Source organism: Nannobrachium achirus (assembly GCF_963921795.1).
Source record: "Nannobrachium achirus genome assembly, chromosome: 10".
NCBI classification, from domain to species: Eukaryota; Metazoa; Chordata; class Actinopteri; order Myctophiformes; family Myctophidae; genus Nannobrachium; species Nannobrachium achirus.
In genome coordinates this window covers 5,921,222-5,942,822 of record NC_137819.1, presented here as the reverse complement: position 1 = coordinate 5,942,822, position 21,601 = coordinate 5,921,222, and the positions used below count along the sequence as shown (strand labels likewise).

Sequence of the window (21,601 nt, the reverse complement as noted above, 5' to 3'; positions counted from 1 at the left end):
ATCCTCAATGTTAATTTCAATCTGAGTGTAGACCTTTACAGGTTCATTTGGTTAAATGTATTCTTTAATTAAAGTAAAAATAGTCTACACAGTACATGTTATAAACAACTTTACTTTTGACTAAGTCCAGTTTCATTAACATTGTAAAATGATAGCTATAGTAACAGTAAATATCTGTTCTTACCATACATAAAAATACATTTAATAATATACATAGTCTTGTCTTGGGTACATTTATTTTTCTTTCAGGAACTGTGATGACATGGACCACATCAACCGATCAGGGTTCCGATGGCAGGATGTAGCAGCAATCAGATTTGAGAATTCAACCTCTTGAAAGAGCTCCAAGAAGGAACAACAAACTTTCTGTGGTCCTTCGTGGTGAGGGAGGTTGACGACTGTTTGGTTCAGGAAAACTCACACCCCTGTACTTTATTGGGAAGGAAACTATTGATTCTATTCACAACACACATTTGTCTTTGCCTATTCTATAGCTACACCTACATTATTCAGAACCTTATTCAATTTAATTTACAATATGCAAACAAAATCCGCCCAAAATACAATACTCTACATTCTATTGTTTTCCTAAATAAAAGGCCAATTGCATGTGAAATGATATTGCTTGTATTGTCTGAATACATTTGAATAAAGCTGATACAAGACTACATTCTATTGTTTTCCTAAATAAAAGGCTAATTGCCTGTGAAATGATATTGCCTGTATTGTCTGAATGCATTTGAATAAAGCTGATATAATTCACAAGACGTAAACATGTCATGATTCATGTGTTTTAATCGAAAAAGATGAACATGGTTAGTAGTACAGAATATCGTCGCTGTCCAATGAAAACCACGTAAGTCCATTATTATGGATTTTTACTTTTCATCATAGTTGGATTACATTCACTCTCCTCTCTCTGCTAGTATCAGCTGGTGTGTAAATGGCCAATGGAAAGTTGTTTTATTGACCAAGCTATTTAACACGCATCACCATTGGATGTTTGACATGTCCCTCAAACCGCGTATGTAATGGGCGGGGAGATACGCTGAAACAGTAATCACCATTGGATGTGGGACCTGTCCATCACACCGCGTATCCAACAGCCAACGGAGATACGCTCCGAAACGACATCACCATTGGATGTTCAACCTGTCCATCACACTACGCGTATCTAACCGCGGGAGAAGAAGGACTGGAGGAGGGGAATGATTCAGAGCAACAAACTTTTTCTTCACTAAACGACACGGAATTCGACATTATTACAAGGTAAAGTATCACCAAATGTCTTGTTGAGAACTGTATGCTTAGGTTATACCAACGATCATGTTCACGATTGTGCTTGGCGTCGTGTGAATTGTTATTATTCAAGGAAAGTATTGTTCTCTGATGTTTGTGTTGTCTGTTTGTTCTCTGAACAAGCAGCGTCGTACACTGATTTTGCTTCAAACATGGTTCGCCTCCGTCAACCCACCGCAACTGGCGTTATCGATCAAATAATTTGCCATGTGGTTTTCCATTTACCTTTACCTTATACCTTACATTAAGCTGCCAGCACAACAACTTCTATGGAGTGTCCATGGAACCAAATGGACCCTTTACGGGTCCATAAAGGGTCCATTTGGTTCCATCTGGACACAAACGTACCATTACATTAAGCTGCCAGCACAACAACTTCTATGGAGTGTCAATGGAACCAAATGGACCCTTAACGGGTCCATAAAGGGTCCATTTGGTTCCATCTGGACAAAAACGTACCATTACGTGTGGTAAAAGTACTCAAATGTTTTTACTTTAAGTACAAATATCAATAATGTAATGTAGAAATACTCTGTTACAAGTAAAAGTCTGGAATTCAAAATGTACTTGATAAATTGCTTAAAGGAGTAGTTCGCCGGTTTTCAACCAAGTCTGTGTTCTTTTAGTCAGCTACGTTCATGCTAAAATGGGTGTATTTCCTTACATTACTGTTTTGTGGCCGCTAGGGGTCCATCGTCTAGCTACGTCATTGACTATTTTGGCCAATGGAAAGCCTGGGTTCCCGAAAGCTCTGACGTAGCTAGACGATGGTCCGTAAGCTACTGAAACTACATATAGGATTGACCCGGAACGGCTACCGTAGTAGGCAAGCAGTTACCGCGAACCCCAAAACAAAACAAAGGTAGCAGTAGCAGCAACAGTAGTAAAAAACATGGCTTCAGAGACAGATTTGGAGTATTTTGACGAGGAGGAGGACTTTTTAAATATGTTGGCTGAATCTGCTGTTCAGCCATACATGTTTGAGCCAGAGTTCACGTTGGAGGAAATGGAGGAGAGAGAACGACAAGAGAGAGAGAGAGAGACACAGCTGCCAGCTGCACCGGAGCCCGAGGGACCACCCAGGGCTAACAACACTGACTGGTGTGAGTGTGGACGCTGTCTGGCCATGCCAACAGAAAAGGAATCGCTATGTTGTAAAACATGGCCCCGTGTCCAGTTCCTGTTAGCAGAGCTTCCAGCTGACACAGAGATGGTGTGTGTGACGGAGCACCCCAGTTTCTCTCCCCACCTAGACAGCGGTGTACTTCAAACCTACTTCAGGATACCCAAGCTGAATTGGAAGAAGCAGCCGAAACCCAATGGACCAAGAGGGACCATGAGTTTGAAGTAAGCTATCCATTTATTTACACTATCTCTCTCTCTCTCTCTCTCTCTGTGTGTGTGTGTGTGTGTGTGTGTGTGTGTGTGTGTCTGTGTGTCTGTGTGTCTGTGTGACCGAGCCTTCCACAACTTTAAATAATTTGAGATCTATTTAGCTATAGACCAGATGATAAAAGTGCAACGTGAATTGATTCTAGTCTATAGAAGTAGTACAATTCAATGCCTGGTGCACTGAGATGCAGACCGAGCCATCTCGGTGCTAATGTGTAGCACTCCACCCCATCTTTTTTTCTTTTTCATCTCGTTTCACACATATGAAAATGTCTCTATAGAGGACTAAATGTCCTGTAAATGTCTTTCAGTGTAACATCACATAGCTGATGTACACACAGCTGGGCAGAGGAAGGACAACACTGTAGTGTACAATGTATGATTCCTCGGTTTACCTTTTAAAAAGAGGAACCACAGCTATAGGCTAATGATGGTCAAAACTCCTTTGTTACAGTGACAACACAGTGACATTGAATTATCCACCCTCATTATGCACTTATTGCACTACTGAATTACACATGAATGTAAAAGATATAGCCCAATCACTGACCAATGAGCCATCATCATTACACATTGTTCTCTTCAGACAACAAAATAATGACAATGACTGACTTTTAATGACAATGAAACTCCACTGAATTACATGTGAATGGTAAAGCCAGACACATCAATGACAACGTGTCACACCCACCCACACAACAATGAATCAGGATTTATGAAAGAACAGTATGAGAGAGACTACACAGCATGCATGCTACAATACTACTGTATACAGTCTGCAACTTTTCTTCTTTCTTCTGACTGCAGGCAATATCGCCTGGCGGGATACCGGCACGTCTTGGAGTGGATCCTTCAGGGGGCAAAACTCGGGATAGGGAATCGTGTTGTCCTGCCAGCTTGCATAATTCACCAGGTAAAACTATCATATATTACATACTTTGACCATTTTGCTTTTTTCCACTCACCCTAGAATATTCGCCTTGCCTATTGTAAATCCATCTGGATTAAAGTAGTTGTTCACCCCCAAAATGACATTTTTTCTATTGATTAGTCACCCCATGGAGACTTGAGTTCAATAATATTTATTAGTTTTTTTTTAAGGCAATACTTTGATTACTATAGATTTACTACATTTACTATACTCATAATTTTGTCTTAGGAATGCAACTAATACAAAAAAATATTATTGAACTCAAGTCTCCATGGGCTGACTAATCAATAGAAACATTTTCATTTTGGGAGCTTTAAGAGCTTTTAAAACCTAAATTGTAAATCATCTATCTTCCTCCTTTTCCAGGTGAGGCTGCGATTTCCCGCTCCGGATGGCGTGTACAAAGGCTATTGTGAAGCTGAAGGTCTTTTTGATGAGCTGTGATGGTGTGCACATTTGTGAGCCCATTCAATTATAATAAATAGATTCATTCAAGACATTGGACTTTTTCTTTTCTTGTAATACGTACACAGTTTTAGTGTTGAGTGTTTGCAACACATTGTAATAATAAATTGTTGATTGTTGCCAAGTGATTCTCAAATGGTGTTACGTTTACACCTAGGGTTACAAAGAGGTACTACAGGGGCACATACAAGTGAAAAATGAACACCAGGTAGAGTAAATGTGTTCAGGTCAGGATGCTCTAATTTCAAGTCTTTCACTCCTTTTTCTTATTTGTAATGTTATATATTCTTCAAAAGTGGGTTATCGTTAATTCATAGCATCAGGTGGACACCTCATGTCCGAAATGGTTACTTTTCAGGATTCAAAAGTAGCAGATCTACAAGCTAAAAACGCAATATATTTTGAGCTTGTAGATCTGCTACTTTTTGTATGACACTGTAGTATAACATAGGGCATTAATGACCAAAAAGGTAAAATATTAGGTTTCTGCCTGACAGCAACAATATGCTAGATATAGTTTTGTAATCTAAGAAAAGGGGGTACTGAAGCAATGGCCTACAGTAAGAACTTCTCAGTGACTGATTCAGGTTTTAAAATACCTGAATGCAATATAAAATACACAATGACATTTCGTGACATTGCAGGGATTAAATCAATGTACTCAAAGATGATATCAATGTTAGATCAAAGAAAGAAGTTCCACACAGCCTGGACCTGGCAAAGATTTCCTATTTTCGAGGGCGCAGAGGGAAAAAGGAACAAACCAAATAGAGAGGCAAAGGTAAAGTTTACTAGTAAGTATCAGGGTTCCCACACATTTTTACCAATTAATTTCCAAAACATTTCCAGAATATTTAACCTAATTTCCAGGACTATATAACAATAATTCAGCTCAATAACAAGTCGCTTACTCCTATGCACAATGCCAAAAGACAGGTAGTGTATGCCAGTGGTTCTCAACCTTTTTAGGCTGTGACCCCTGAAATAATCATATTTTAACTGGGGACCTGGCACCCTGACGAGCACAAAGAGTTGAGGAATTTTGTAGAACATGTTTCTATTGTGAAAATAGCAGATCTACATGCTCACGCCGCCTCGCAACGCGAGGTGTTGTGAGCATGTAGATCGGCTATTTTCACAATTTCTGACTCTAATATTTGACAATTTGGCCAATGTTTAATTTGTCATTTCAGAGGTATTACCAAAATCAATAACCAAAGACAATGCATAGCTATTTTTTCCAAGACCTTCCAGGACCCTTGATAAATTCCAAAACTTTTCCAGTACTGGAAAAATATGTTTCTAATTTCAAAATATTTCCAGGAATTTCATGACCGTGGGAACCCTGAAGTATTGAGGGTTTGAGTGGTTAAATGTCTGAATATACACATTAATCCAATCCATGAATCCAACAAAGAAAGAATAGAACAATAACACATTGATTTACACAATACTGATGATAGTGCAGTCAAACAATGTCCATGACGCTAGCAAGGAAAAGTGTGGAAAAAGTTTCACCTGCTACACAATTTTATAGACTACAATATATGTGTAGTGCTGCTTCATCTCTCTCTCTCTCAGCTAAAGGGTGCTTGGCCTGAGAAACGTGAACCCCTCCTGCCTCTAAAGGGGTTTTCACAGGAGGCTAAGAACATTTCCTATGGCATCATTTATACTACACAAAGAGCCATATGGTTCCATTTGTACACTTTCAGAGCTATGGCCAGTCCTTGTCTAATGCTTGCCCACCTGCCCTTGGCAGGTAAATAAGGTTTGGGCAGGTGAAGTTCACTTTCAGGTTGCCCAACCACTCATTTGATGAGACGCAACCGTCTATAAACACAACACAAGCTATCTGTCTAATCACCTGAACGTGGCCAACACACTGTCCTCTGGTCTGTGGAATGTAAAATAAGAGCACTGTTAACCTATCATTTTTGTGCACTTAAAAATATAAAATAACAAGTGAGTAACCATAGACATATTCAATCATAGCTATGTAGGTATTTGGTATTTTAATTTGGATGTATTGAGGTACAACATTGTATCGCACAGACCCAGAAAGTAAAGAAATAAGTCATCTTATAACGGATGATTTACTTTTTGGGCAAGTAGAACATGACCTGTACTTGCCTCTGAGACCTTAGTATCAACCCCTGAATGTTTGAGAACCACTGTCCTGGTGGTGCCGCAGTGTCATAGTAAATCAGTGTCATACATTTGACACACAGTGTCTTGAAAACCTGGAGACTAGTCCTGGTGAAATCTGGACTGGTGGTCAAGAACTGCCTGCTTCTTTGGGGGCTTGGGCGTTTTGGCAATGTTGGGTGGTAGAGATGGCCGATCGAGAGAAGAAGTTGGCACTTGGTAGGGCACTGTCACATCCTTTCTCCGCTTGATGGCGAGACGGACCAGTGTCTCTCGGAAGAGTTGTGTGTGGGGCACGTACTGCTTCTTCACAGCCCACCTCCCTGTCCGCTTGCAGTTCTCCTGTTTGGTGCAGAGTTCACCTGAAATGTATTTATTTTTTCTTGTCATTGAGCAAGTCATATATTTGTTCTGATCCTAACCCTAGGCCAGGGGTCTTCAACAGGGGTTCCGGGACCCCTAGGGGGTCCTCCAAATCTTAGAATATAGATAGAATGTTTTTTTCTCCTTTCTCCCTATGTGTCCATATTCTGAGAACTTTAGCCAAAAATAGCAGATCTACAAGCTCACAGCACCTCGCGCTGCAAGGCGTTGTGAGCTTGTAGATCGTCTATTTTTTTCAAAGAGCTTTGGTGTAGAGGGGAAAAAGAGCACAGTGAAAAGGTCAACCCGGGTCAAGTGGTTAAATATCTGAAAACACAAATTGAAATGAATCCAAAATACACTGATGATTGTGCTGTCAAACGATGAAACTATATGGAATCTATGAACAGGTTGTGGGGGTCCCTGATTCATCTCTCTCTCTCAACTAAGGGGTCCTTGGCCTGAAAATGTTGAAGACCCCTGCCCTAGGCACTTTCACATTTAGAAATACAGCTAGTGCTGTACTGTATATACAGAGGACAGGCAGAAATTGATCTTTACAGAAGGAAAGTAGGTTCACACTATGGACAAATATGAATAACCTGTGGCACTTGTGGCTTGTTTCCGCTTCACAATGTTTTCATTGTGGTCCAGAACAGCGAGCATTCCCCTCTCTTTCATGCCAGTGTAGGAAAAGGCTAACCTTTTTGGCAAATATTTCAGGAGAGCAGAATGGAATACTTCTAGGCCACCTATAGGAACATAATAACAAAATGTGCACATCAAAAAAAAAAAAAATTTTTTTTTTAGATTTTTTTTTTTTTTTTTTTTTCAAATAATGCAGGTAAATATGGAAATCGGGAAAATTTCACATCACATCTACATGTTTTGGCTTTCCACCAGCAGGACCATAAACATGTGATGACAATGTCAGTTTACCTGTGTGTTTGAAGAGGCCCAAATATTCCAGGTCTCCCAACAGCAGCTTGCCACAGACCAGCTTCTCCAAATCCTGGTATACCTGCAGTCCCAATGTAGGCATTTAGTAGACGCTCTTTATCCAGAGTGATTTACAGTAGGTAGGCAAGGTAACCACAAGATAATACATCAAATGCATAGATCTAATAATACATCAAGAAAAAAAACAGGAACCTACTGTCAGTCTAAACAGTATATTATCAAAACATTATTCTATAAATTCCTATTCCATTAATCTATAAAACCTTTTGTTAGCTGATCTACTGTAAATTATTGTAGGGTTGGATCAGGCTGGGAAGATTTTGCCATACATTTCGTTGCTTTGTTGTAGGGCAACATCAGTGTTTTGTACTATCAGTAACTGGGAGCCAATGGAGGGAATTTAGCAAGGTGTAAATGATGATGGGGAACTTATTTCAATAACAAGCTCATAACGCCCTCCGGTCGTGTATATAGCACTGCAGTGAAGGCAACGTAACACTATAGTTACAAGAGTGCTTACTGCTTAGAGTAGTACATGTTCAATATTTTAAAATGAGATCACATTGATGTAATAATCGAGACTGTGTGTAGTTTCTTTATAGCCCTAACAGTAACATACAAAGACTAGATTCTATCTAAATAATACAGTACCTGTGAATCCCTGGAAAGCCACTTCTTCTTCTTCCTCGTCTCTTGGTCCAGGGGGGGATGAAAACACCTGTACCTCCGCCCTCCCTCAGTCCAGCTATGGATGTCTCGGACATGGTACAGTATGGACAGCCAACGACGCTTCAGCTCCTGAAATAAATACATTGATATGCAATTATGGGCCTCTGTGACAAATAAGAAAGCTATGGTAAACAATAAGGCAACAAAGATAAGGAAAACTAATTCTCTCTTGTTAAACAGGCCAAAGCAAAGGTTTTACAGTTAGATGAATAGGCCAGACATAACAAGGAGGGCAGACAGTAATGTAAAATATGATGATCACATACCTCTGTGTTGCCTCCGCAGGAAGCAGAACAGAACCACAAATGATTCCTCAGAGACCTAATTGGTGAAATACAATACATAGGTTACACTCCTGTGTAACGCTCAACTTACTCAACATGAGTATTTGTGTGGCTGTAGGTGTCTTGAACATAAACATCTGCACTTACATTGACCAGTCCGCTAGATCTCCCCGACCCTTCTTCTTGGCTATAGCCATCAGCTTGCTATGGAAACCTGAAATAATAATTTAAATATTAAAACAATCTGAACTATTTGGGTGTCACCTCCGGTAAAATAGAAAATGTAAAATCAGAGATTATGGAACACAATCCATTATCCAGTATCTTGCACTTGCCTTTGACCGTGTGCCAAATGTCAAATTGATGGTCGATTTCAGGATAGATTTCAGACCTCATCTTCTTTCTCACTGATCGTGAGCGGTCCGTTGCTACCACCTCCACCTGTAGTCCCACATCAAGCAGCGTGTCGAGGGCCCGTGTGAAGCCTTCTACTTCCATGGCAGATGAACTTGATGCTTCTGTGACCTACAAGAAGTTAGAGGGATGGAGGGTAGTAAAAGATACATAGAGTAACCAGCCGTTATGCCACAATGTTATGCAATAACACAACTCAAATTACCTGCACTAGGTTAGTCTGCAAAATCTCTCCAGTGGCATCCAGCATCATGGTGTAATGGCAGTATTTTGCTGAAAACCCTGGTGAGTCACATCTGAGTAAAAACAAATATATACATATTAAAATAAGCATTTCAATCAATGCAATAAATCCCAAACTAATGATCAATACTGATTTCAATGTATATACACTACTACTACTACTTCTGCTGTTTCCTTTACATTCTTCATACACACCTTCCATCCCCAGACAGGTGGACTGGCGTATACGGTTCTCCCCTCTCCTTCTTTTCCACCTCTTCAATGCAGAGTCTGGCCAGGATGGAATCCCTCTGTCTTGCGTACGTGCTCTCAATGACAGGACCTAGATATGACTTCTGCATGTCATAGAAGGTGGTGTGTTTGATCATCCTCAAGTTCATTAATGCGGACCAATCCTCCAACTCTGTGATGGTGCTCCCCGTGAACAGCACAGAGGCAGCACTAAGCAGGTTCACCTCAGGCATCCCTCTGACTTCAGGAGATGAAGACCAGGTACCAGAGTGTCCTTCAAGGCAGTCCCACCTAACCTTCATCTGTGCCCCGACATAGAACACGTTTGTTTCGTTTATGGGCTTTCCACAGCACTGACACTTCCTGAAGAGTTCTAGGATACTGGACTCATAAACGATGACCTTAGGCTCCTTCCAACGATGACGATCTGGATCCTCCTCATCATCATCATCATCATCATCCTCCTTCTTCTTCACACGCTTCTCCTGAGATGAAGCTGGGGTGGTGGTGGTGGATGAATCATCCTCGGGACAATAGTCTGAATCCTTGGGGTCAAATACTTCCCAACTGCTGCTACTTGTGTCCATGAGAGCCTAATTTTAAATGAAAATGGAGAAATAAACTAACACGCTGACCACACCAACATTGGCAGTTGATAATGTCTGTCATTAAGACCTGGAATTATTTTATACTTTAGCTATTGAAAAATAGCAAATATACAAGCTCACAGCACTGCTGACCACTTGTAGATCTGCTATTTGTTGTTGTGAAAATATTTGTAAATCTTTGTATATATATTTTTCAAAGCAAACTTCTGTAACTCAAATCTCTGCTTCTGGGGGTCCCTGGAACAACATATTTTGAGATGGGGATCAACGGCCAAATACAACATACAATAGTAATTTGGAGGGTCCTTGACATAAAAAAGTTTGAGAACCACTGATTTAGAAGACATTCATAGAATTGGGTCAAAATATTCAAAGACCATATACAAGCACGCAGCGCAGCATTCAGTGCTGCATAGTATTCCACAAATCAGTACTTCTCACACTTTCAAGATTTTTCATTAGTAACCATGGTGAATACTTACTGATTGACGCAGACGATGTAGCCCATGTGGGCTTGCAGTGTGTGGCGTAGATGTGGCGGGTGATCCAGCTACAAACTAAACAACAACAAAAAGGTCTCATTGTAAGCATCATAGACTCTCAGTAGGCCAATTCATTTACAACATTTACAAAGACCACAATAACATCTCTGTAATGCAATCACCACTTGTCAGTGTCTGTTTACATGTTCCTTCTACTCCTTAGGGCAGTGGGTCTCAACAAAACGTTCTTACCTCTTGAAAGAGGACATCTTTATGTGAAGCCTGTCTATATGTAGGTGCACGTGTTGCCAAGTATGGCATTTGAACCCTAATCATACCTCCTTTCTTCTTCTTTTGGCCATGGCTGATGGTGATGCTGTTGGTCCTATTTTGGCCATGGCTGATGGTGATGCTGTTGGTCCTAAAGTAGGGTTTGAACCTCCCCTCTCCATTGACCCCTGAGGATAACAGCAGAAATGAGGGAGAGTTTAATCACTATTATTTTACCAGCTACAAGATAATCCAAGACAGAATGTATAAGAATCAATCAATCCACATAAAATATTCCACTGTGATGACTTATTTCACCAGTGTCTCTCAAATAAAGTATGTGTTGTACATGCATTTACATGACAGTGTTAGAAGCACTGTGTTGTATCACTGATACTATGTTCTGTTCTGTTCTGCTCTGCTCTGTGATTGTAGAGATATTTGAAAATAATGATAAATGATGAGACCAAAGAAACTTTTTACAAAGTGTACATGAAACTTCTTGCAAGTTGAGAAAAATACCAACAAAGGAAAAGTGTACAGAATATGGCTTGAAGGTTCACAGCATTAACGTGGTGGGTCTCTTTTCTGTAGCTAGTAACCCAATCGCAACACAGAAGCAGGCAGACTATTTTGACGTCTTTCTAGGTTGTGACATCACTCACAGTCAGACAGAAAAGCAACTTCCCGTTAGGTTCTTCAAAATAAAGTGTCTAAGCTTGTTCCAAATTATACTAAAATAATCTGCAACCATAAACAAGCATGCAGTAAATAATGTGTTTCCGAAATGTTTTTAAATTGTAAATAGTAGTTATATTTTTAACAGCTGGGATTACTATTCATGTTTATCATTATCATGAAATAATTCACAACACTGATTCTCTGTTCGATTGTGCTGCGTATGTGATGCCTTGCCTGTGTTGTGATTTCACTCAGGGTCTTATGTTGGCATGTGATTCTAATGTTGTGCTACTCAAAGTTGGTTGATAAGTGAAGTTCTCTGACAAACGGTGTCATGGCCTAATCATTCGCCAACACAATACACTACACTGATTATGCACCACAAGGCAAATTATGACAGGATAAAGATTAGCATCGCTAGCAATGACAATAGAGCCCAGCCCAGCACAACGACAACACATACATTCATAAGATTGACTTCCATTATTCTAAATGGAGGTGTCACACTAAACCCAACCTAAACGATCAGTGGGGATGTTTCTACGTGGGGGTGTTTCTGAATGGAGGTCTGCCCCCCACATTGCCCTCGGGATCAAGAAACCTACATCCTAGCACTAAACGTGTCTCAAAACAACAAGGCTAACGTTATATTGACTTCTTCCAAATAAAAGTTGCCTACCTCTTGCAAAACTGCAACTTCATTTGAAGCCTCCACTTCTACAGGTGACAGGTTCTAAAGAAAAGTGACAACATAAATATAGCTAGTCAAGTGACTTGCGTTTACTTCTAATCTATTACACATTTCACAAATTGCTTACAGCATTACGATCTACAAGCTCACAACGCGTCGCGCTGCAACGCATTGTGAGCTTGTAGATCGGCTATTTTCAAACTCCAAACATACCTCTGGTGTTCTTCTTTTGGCCGGCAGGGGTGGAACAGCAATAGACGTGGTGGACGTCTCCAGGAACACTGATGGAACAGCGCTCTCCTTCAGTATAGCTTTTGCTTTCCTTGGCTTGCCCTTGTCCATCAGTTCTCCCATCAGATTCCTCTCGAAGTCCTCCTCCGTAAAATGTTCACTACACACTCGCAGAGCTCCGAGTATCATTGGGTCTGTATGTTCATTGTAACGCGGGTGTTTGATTGCTCTCAGCCACTGCTTACAAAGCTCCCGTCGTCGGTCTCCTTTTGGAAATGTGTGAAAAGACACGGGTCCTTTCTTCCTCTTTCTGGCCTCGTAACATCCAGGCACAACACAAAACGACGGCATCTTTTTACAGACAGACACGGTCCCACGGACACACACAAAACAACTACTACAACTACTGCAAAACAACTACTACAACTACTACTACTATAAAAACGACTGCTGCTGCTGCTACTAATACTACTACTACCACTACTACTACTAAGCTACTGCTATTATTACTACTACTACTATTACTACCAAATACAACCAAGACACGTTCCAAACACGACCAATGCTTTCCACCAACAAGCCCCTACAAGGCGCGCTGTTGTTACGAGCGGGAGGAAGGGGTTGGGCGAGTCGCGCAAAGCACCGTGGGCAGTGTAGTGTATTACAGGACGCGCCCTAGGAAGTGAGGTCATAGCTTCGCGTTTTCAAAAAAATGGTTATATACCACCAAAATAAAATTCCTTTTGGTTTCCATGTTAGAATATGATAATATGGGGTTACAAAAGCCCTTGAAAACGACCGGAGCCCCCCTTTAAGTGTTGGCATCAAAATGTACTTAAAGTGCCAAAAGTAAAAGTACTCTATGCAGAATGTCCCATTTCAAATATTTTGAAAATGGCAGATCTACATGCTCACAATGTGTCCCACTGTGAGCTTGCATTGGAGTAAAAGTACTCCAAAGGCACTCAGCTTGTTGTGTATTAAAGTACAATAATTTTGATCTGTGATATAGAGGAGTACAAGTATTGGAAATTGGAAATAATTCAGCTTGTAGTGGAGTAAAAGTAAAATATTTGGATCTGAGATATAGTGGATTAAAAGTATTGGAAATTGATAATACTCTAGTCAAGTACAAATACCTCAATATTGTACTCAAGTACAGTACTTAAGAAAATGTACTTAATTACTTTACACCATTGTGTTACCCTTGATTTTAACCCTGTATTCTCCTTTTATTTTCAGTATAACATCTCAGGATGATGTATTCTATGGAGGAGCTGTGTGCTTTGGTTAGCGTCAAGTATGTCAGGGGCAGACATGACGAGGCAGAGACTGTACTAGAGAGCAGTGAAAGCAGCGAAGAAGGTTTGTGCGATAAAAAAAAATAGAAAGAAAAATGGGAATAAGTCAGCTCAGTTTAATGATGTGTGTAGTGATTCTGGCTGTGGTGCAACTTGTGTGATTAATTTGGAAATCAAAGTGTTTTAATCATGAATTACAATAATTAGCTGCTGTATTCAGTGTTCTAATGATAATCTGTATCTTTCCAAGATGCACTTGATTGTGACCAAGTTGATGCTGCCAGTGCTGGGTCAGCTGTTTTGATTCAATCTGGGAGTGAAGGTATGTGGTGTGGTGTGTTATGAATTATAGTGCATAGAAACACATATGTGTGGTTTTGTATTGTACCTGCTGTCCTAGTTACAAATCCCTAAACATGCACTAAGTAGAGCTTAGATCGGGCCTAAAAAAATGAGCCCGGCCCAACCCACCCCACAGAACGGCAGCCCGAGCCCGGCCCAAAGCCCGATACATAATTGACAATTGGAGACCGACACAGCCCGCAGCCCGACATTATAAACAAGCTTAATTGCTGCAGCAGCCTTTTTTCTCATATGGTGATTTGTTAAGAACAGAGTCCTTTTCCAACTGTCTTTATATAGACCTATATAAGACATTGTAGCAAGTACCGTGCTAATTATGGAACAAATAAACATCGGAGCCTAATTCTTCAATCAATCAAAAAGCCTTGCTGGAAAACACAGCTGACGGCCGCCGCTAAATCAGACAGCAGGCGTACAGGCTATTATAGCTACAACGTTCACACAACGTCTATTATGATTATTAGGATACAAAAAGTGTCTGTGGACTGTTTCAACGATGTCCTCCGCTCTGCTCTGCTCGACCAGCGCTGGCAGCGCATGCATGCACTGCACACGCCACAGCAGCGAGCAGCCAGCCACACGCACACGCACACACACAGCGCACGCACACACACACTCACGCTCAACTGTCAAATTGCGAAACAGCGCAGCGGTGCAGCCATAGAGTCATGAGCGCGCAGTTTACACAGTCACAGAGACATCATGATACTGCGCTGCGCTTGCCTACCGGATTATAAAAGCCCGACCCGACCCATAGCCCGTCATATACATGGAAATTTGAGCCCGGCCCAGCCCGCGCCGCGCCGACCCGTCGGGTCCCGTCGGGCTCAGGCTGAATTTCTAAGCTCTAGCACTAAGTACCCATTTTGAATTGTTGCTGTACTAGTTTCAAACATAGTATTATTACCTTAACACAAATTGTTAATCAGTATCTGCTGTAGTATCACAATCTTAAAAAGTAGCCATTTCATTAATTCGTGTGACCTTTTTCCCCTTTCAGCAGGAGAAGCAGCAGGAGAAGCAGTTGTGGAGGACTCATCAATTGAGGAGATTGAAGGTTTGTCTTTGTCGCACGCACACACACCCACTGAGAGAGAAGTAAGGTTTGTGGTAAAACAGATTAAGGGCAAAGGATGCAACATCTTGGCAATGTAATTTCTACTTTGCATTCACTGTACATTGTGTTCCTCTTATGTTTTTACCAGATGAGCTTGATTCATCATGGAACCTTAAATTAGAGTTGGATAATCCTGGTGCTGCTGAATCTGGATATGAAGGTAATATTAATAGCTGTATAGAGTCTTTCATACAAAAACATGACGCACACATGTGACACTTTGCATTATTGTCAATGCTGCATGTTTTCTATTTGACATTCAGTCTCTTCTCTTTTTCTGCAGCAGAAGTTGTTGCGCCTCACTCAAATGAGGGAGGCGAAGAAGGAATTGAGGATGACTACTTAAGTGGGGAAGAAGAAGGTTGGTGTAAAACTAACAAGTGCCAGGGAACCGAGGCTATTGGCCAGAGCAAAGCCTGACACTGAATTGCAGGTGTGTTAACATTGCATTTGTTTTGTTTCTTTCTTTCCCAGATCCACTCGACCACTAACCCTAACATCTAAACGTGACCAACATGGTGATTCTTCTGGTGCTGCTGAATCTGGATATGAAGGTATTATTATTAATAATCACTGTAATAAACACAAATAGTGACTGCTGAATGTTGCATTTTCATTTTTTTCCTTCAGAATCATACTGTACATGACCAGAAAGCGCCTCACACTTAATGTGAGAACATCTCATATTTCTTTTCTGTTCTTTAGGTGCAGACAGAGTTGAGCCGGACTCAAATGTGGAGGATGAAGATTCTGAAGGAGTTGAGGATGACGACACAAGTGGGGACGAAGAAGGTTTGTGTACAACCAGGCTTAAGTCAGCCAGAGCAAAGAATGCAAAGTCCTAGCAACACTGAATTATGTCAACGTGTGCATTCTGTTTGTTCCTCTTTCTTTCCCAGATCCGCTTGATCGAAACTGGACACCTGAACGTGACCAACATGGTGATTCTCCTGGTGAATCGGAATCTGGAAATGAAGGTGTTGTTGTCATTATTAATATGGACACATTGATGCACATGTGTGTAATGTAGTATCTTGCATGGTGCATGTTTGCTATTTAACTCTTTTCTTTCAACTACACATCCATACAGTACACATGTACGTACCCACACAGATGTGCACGCAAGGGGCTGCACAGATACACACAGAGAGACTCGCACACTAATGGTCTGAATGACAAATTTTCTCTCTTTTTGTGACACAATATAGGACTTGAGGTGGAAGAAGACTCCTCAGGTGTTGATGCTGGTCTCTGTAGGAAGAGGAGAAATCCAGAGGGCTGGAAGAACAACATCCAGAAGAGGCGTAGAATGATAGGCCAGTCATATCTGGCCTAGGAAGAATAGAGAGTCAGTGTTAAAGGAGGGAAGAAAAATGGGTGTGTCATGTCAGTCTGCAGCCGGCCACAGGTCCAGTAAACTGCACTGCAGAGAAGTGGAAGAGTCGAAGCGAGAAGAGATCTTCAAGTACTTCTGGGAGAAATTAGACTGGCGTGAGAGGAAGATTTATGTTGCATCATTGGTAGAGGTGAGCAGTGTAAAGCGACGGAGGACAGGAGCAGAGAAATCCAGGAGGTCGGCATCCATTTTCTGTCACCTTGTCGTAGATGGCAGGAGACTCGGAGTGTGCCAACGCATGTTCCTGTCAACCCTAGGCTTGAAGCAGTGGTCTTTTTTGAAGTGGGTAGGAAGAAGAGGGAAAAGCCCTACTGAGGAAGATAAGCAGAAGCGGGTGAGGGTAAGGAAAGAGGAGTCTGACTTCTTGAAGACCTTCCTTCTGGACCTTCCAAAAGTTCCCTCGCACTACTGCCGGTCCTCGTCCTCTAAGATGTTAGCCTGCTTCCAGACCAGAGACCCCGCCCACTCTCAGAGTGAGCTGAGTCTGAGATCAGGCTACTAAGATGTACCTGGAGCCTGTGTTCAAGTCCATCAATCACCTCCATGCAGAGTATATCCGTTCCAGTGCAGACCATGGCATCCAGGCGCTGTCAAGGCAAGTGTTCACCAGAATGTTTAATGTTTGAATTACTCTCTTTTTCACCCGAAGAAAGACCAGTGTGATACCTGCTGTGCGTTCAAGGCTGGGAACATTGAGGCTGCCACATGGAAGGAGCACTGCAACAAAAAGGACACTGCACAAGCCATGAAGCAGAAGGACAAAGACGAGGCAGGTGAGAAGACCTTGGTGACATGCATGGATCTTCAGGGGCTCCTGCTCTGCTCCAAGCTACAGGCCTCATCCCTCTATTTCAAGACCAAGCTCTGTGTCCATAACTTTACCATGTATGACATGACTTCACATGATGCATCAAATTACTTATGGCACGAGGGTGAAGCTGGTCTCTCTGCCAACGAGTTTGCTTCGTGCATCGTGCACTTCCGCGAAGAACATCCCTCTTATGATGAGTACATCCTGTGCACAGTGTGATTGAGAGAAGACTGAGGAACAGAGACATCTGCGTTCCAGCTGAGTATGTCGTTGCCATCCGGGAAGCCCGTACCAATCCCAGGCCATACCAAGTGAAGTATGTAGACCACACTTTCTTCAAAAACTTCAGCCAGGTGAACCTCTGCAAAGCCATCTGCCCGGGAAAGGTCACTGGGGATCCCACCGTGCATGACCTCCGAGCAATCAGGTATTTGAATACATAATAATGACATAGCTGCGGAAACCAAAACAAACATTATTTAATGAGTATTAAAACCTGACTTTTCTCCCCTGTCACTGTCCTTGTATTCATCCTAGGTACAACGTTGATGGCAGTATGGAGTACAAGATCGACCACTCAGACGCCTGGAAGCCCTACGAGTCCCCATCACTGAGGAAGAAGAGCAACATCACCACAGTGTCCCCACTCTACACTTGCTGCCGCACCATTAAAGCGATGAACTTCAAACATCTGCAAGAAATGAAGCAGGTGTTGCCCAGTGATTTCCATGGCTTCTACAACGCCCTCCGCCATGAGCACGAGGAGTGATGGTTTCTCTGTTTTTCTCTCTCTCCGTCTGACATCACCACATAGAATCGCAAACTTGACTGAATGGACACCTTTACAAGATTTCATATTTAGATTGTAATTAGAGAAAAGACAAGATGAGTGTTAAAATGTGTTAATTTTCTCCTATAATTTTAGCGATTTTGATTACATTGCTTTCAGTGCTTGGGGACATGTGTACAATGGCTAAATATGTATTTTTAGATACAATAAAAGTCCATTCAAAAAGAGGCACCACAATCTTTCATGGGCAGATGTTACTTATGGGGGCTAGTAGTGTCACTGTAAATTGTAATAAAATAAATTGCCAGCTTATTGTGTCTAAAAGGACACATTTAGGCACTTGCACACATGCACTGAAATAAAGTATTTAAAATCGCTAAAACAATAGAACTAAATGAAAACATTTAACTCTCCCATCTTTGCTTTTCCCTAATTACAATCTAAAATTATGAAACCTTGTATGATATTCTTGCTCTGGGGTGGCATCGTTACCAAAGTTCCTAATTCCCACTGGGTTCATGTTCCTCCCTGCCTGGACAGGTGTTATGTCGACAAGTGTTCTGCTCAAAGTGTCCTTCTCCCTCGTACAGTCTTCACTACCTGGAATCCAGCACACAGTGGTTAATGTGTTTCATGTGTGCTCTGTTACTGTTTGAAAATAGTTTAGGTGCTTATTTGTATTCTTATTTATTTGCCCATTTCTAATATAATTACAGCAGAATTGAGATGTTGAAATTTGACACCACAGTAGGGACATCTATCTTCATTGTTGAGGTCAACTTAGCCAATGAGTCTAGCCTTAGTAGGTTGAAGAGCGTTGTAGAGCTGAACAGACACTTAACCTATGGTCCTTCCATTTTCAGTTCTATGTAATGCCCTTTCCAGGCACTGTATTACTGTTACAACACCTACATTAGAAATACTGAAACCCTCCTCCAAACATCCTTTACATCTCTAAACAATCACATCGATAATTTTGTACAATTAATTCTGCAAGTTCTATTATAATTAGTTTTCTTTCTACTTAATTCTGCAAGTTCTATTATAATTAGTTTTCATGTAGAAAGAAACTAACAAGTAAGATTCAGCAATTGAACACATCATTGAAACGGGGACTCAGCAGGAAAATCTGTTTGATTAACTTGGTTGCCACACACTGTGGAGCCACTGTCTAATAAAATATAATTCTGTGCAGTTGTATTTGACTATTGTAGCATTTTTTCCTTCCAGCCTAAAGTTGATCTTGGTCATCACTGTCTGCTAACATCAATGTGAAATAACCTATTGTACATGAACACTTATTTAGCTTGGTTATAACATCAGAGGGTCTGCTGGTAAGTAAATAAATTACATTAGGAATTGATTGCATTCTTTATTAGCAAAATGTTCATTAATCCAGGTTGTACAGTCAAAGTTGTACTGTAATCTGTTATGAAACACTGTTCATCATAGTAACTAGTTTGTTTTGGCCAAATGGTCTGTTTTTGTAATCATCCATTTCACATTTCATGGATGCTATGTACATTAAATGACAGAATAATAAAATACATTAGGCTATTGTGCACATTGTATCATCAATCATAAGAAAAAAATAAGAAACAATAAATATTGTATTTACAGTAAAAAGGTCAGGGCCGGAGGTAAGGTTAATTGTCTAGTTTTGATTTGCAGCATCTGTAAGTGACCTTTATCAGTGCTTTTATCGTGTGTATTAATAATATATGCATTTCTATTTTATTTAATGTATAAAAATGATTGATTAGTCAATTTAGTCAATAGTTTAAAAACAAATATCGTGTGGATATAGGTATATTATGTGAGGAACATAAACAACAGATTACTCACTTTTACCAGACATGGCAACTGCTGCCAAGAATGGAGAATTATGATTGGCTAGTGGAAAGGCCGCACCTCCATTGGCTCTCTGCCGATCACGTGATTATTGGCCGGTTCATTCGTGTGCGTGAGCGTTTCATTCGTGTGCGTGAGATGATGAAAGCATTCGTGATGAAGTAAACCAACAAAACAACTCGTAAATCAGTAAGAAAATATTCGTATTTTGTCTTGTTTTTTTGTTTTGGCATTATAATCACTGCAGCTTCCCCAAAAACATTCATACTTTTTTTTTTTTTACGGATATTTTTTTCCAATTAATTTGTTTACGTATAGTTTTTTTGGTAAAAATGTTTACGAGTAAAAAAAAAGGCAAAGTACGAATACGAATTTGAATTGGCCTTAATTTAACCCCATACCAGGAGCCCATCTCCTGTTTCTTAAGCGTGAGGCAGCTTGATGTACACCCCTGGACATGACTACCCCCAATCCAACCCTTGATGCTGAGTGCTAAGCAGGGATAGCCTGGCTCAAGCAACTGAATCACATTAAAGAGTTTCAATAATGGAGTGAAACTACAGTAAATGAAAATTCAGGCTGAGAGTCAGGCTAAAGCAGGGAAGCACTGGGTCCCATTTTTCAGAGTCTTTGGTATGACCTGACCGGGGATCAAACCCCGACCTCCCAGTCTCAGGCGGACACTCTAACCACAAGGCTCCTGAACATGGACACACACACGCACGCACGCACGCACGTGTACTTGATAATGTTATGACAGGCCAGACGACACCTAGGCCACTATTGGGGTTATGTCTGTCTGTCTGTCTGTCTGTCTGTCTGTCTGTCTGACTGACTGTCAGCTTGTGTCTCCCATTTGTCAGGTTTCCAATTGGGCCGTGATTACGGACCCCCGAGCAGCTGTATGTCGAGGGTGTGATTGCAGACGGGTCTCTCCATGGAGCACGATGTGGACTTGATACTGTAGCAACGCATTATACATTATTATAATATAATACGTTAGTACACACCAGTGATTTGCAGAGAATGTTAGAGAGGCAGGGTCTGAAATGTCTAAAAGGGCCTTTTGGTAAAAATATTGAAAATGGCATGCAGACCTCCAACGCGTCGCACTGCGACGCATTGTGAGCTTGGAGGTTGGCTATTTCCATCTGGTACTTGATACCACACTGAACTCCTAAGCATAATCAAGTGAATACTGGAGATGTGGCGTAACGGCATGGATTTCTACACAGAGGGCAATTCTTTCAACATAAGATGCTGCATTCAAGTTCAGGAGAGTTTGGACAAGGCAATTCTCTTGAATGCTGCCTTCATGGAAAGAGGGCATTTGCATTTATTTCACCATGGTGAAAACTGCATTCATGGTCTGGAGAGGGCACTCTTTAGAGACAGATAAAAGGGCAGGGGCTCAAGCCCCCTTTGATGTCTATGTGTGCACGTGCCTGGAACACACTGTAGCGTACATTGAGGCCCTTACAGACAGCCATAGGCACACACCATCTGGATTTCATCCAACACACACACACACACACACACACACACACACA

General features: G+C 41.2%; 5 protein-coding genes across 9 annotated transcripts in view; 3 read left to right on the top strand and 2 right to left on the bottom strand.

Moving 5' to 3' along the window:
* LOC308293363 (uncharacterized protein) overlaps positions 1–21,601 on the top strand; it is a 525,181-nt gene that overhangs the window by 338,728 nt on the left and 164,852 nt on the right. The window lies entirely within an intron of this gene.
* The window catches only part of LOC308293361 (uncharacterized protein), a 196,317-nt gene that overhangs the window by 121,639 nt on the left and 53,077 nt on the right, over positions 1–21,601 (bottom strand). The gene's annotated exons all lie outside the window — the stretch shown is intronic.
* LOC308293331 (uncharacterized protein) lies at positions 300–20,312 on the top strand. Of its 5 annotated transcripts, XM_080735794.1 has the most exons (11): positions 300–1,269; positions 13,665–13,787; positions 13,974–14,045; positions 15,087–15,143; positions 15,292–15,363; positions 15,487–15,564; positions 15,678–15,757; positions 15,909–15,995; positions 16,103–16,180; positions 16,412–17,837; positions 17,948–20,312. In XM_080735794.1, the coding sequence occupies exons 2-7, from the start codon at positions 13,679–13,681 to the stop codon at positions 15,692–15,694; spliced, it is 405 nt and encodes a 134-aa protein (XP_080591920.1). In that variant the 5' UTR covers positions 300–1,269; positions 13,665–13,678; the 3' UTR covers positions 15,695–15,757; positions 15,909–15,995; positions 16,103–16,180; positions 16,412–17,837; positions 17,948–20,312. The 5 variants fall into 5 exon arrangements, 4 of the variants coding, with proteins under 4 accessions (XP_080591920.1, XP_080591923.1, XP_080591922.1 ...); XR_013962452.1 differs by lacking the exon at positions 13,665–13,787; XM_080735797.1 differs by lacking the exon at positions 300–1,269 and having other exon boundaries at positions 13,321–13,787; positions 15,490–15,564.
* LOC308293330 (uncharacterized protein) lies at positions 1,261–4,083 on the top strand. Its single transcript, XM_080735793.1, has 3 exons — positions 1,261–2,646; positions 3,499–3,604; positions 3,989–4,083. Exons 1-3 carry the CDS (start codon positions 2,192–2,194, stop codon positions 4,064–4,066), a joined length of 639 nt encoding a protein of 212 aa, XP_080591919.1. The 5' UTR covers positions 1,261–2,191; the 3' UTR covers positions 4,067–4,083.
* Positions 5,253–12,773, bottom strand: LOC308292264 (uncharacterized protein; the record flags this gene model as incomplete). Its single annotated transcript, XM_080734579.1, has 13 exons — positions 5,253–6,597; positions 7,201–7,350; positions 7,538–7,619; positions 8,210–8,356; positions 8,554–8,608; positions 8,719–8,785; positions 8,907–9,096; positions 9,191–9,281; positions 9,424–10,052; positions 10,550–10,624; positions 10,888–11,007; positions 12,180–12,233; positions 12,405–12,773. 13 exons carry the CDS (start codon positions 12,771–12,773, stop codon positions 6,338–6,340), a joined length of 2,289 nt encoding a protein of 762 aa, XP_080590705.1. The 3' UTR covers positions 5,253–6,337.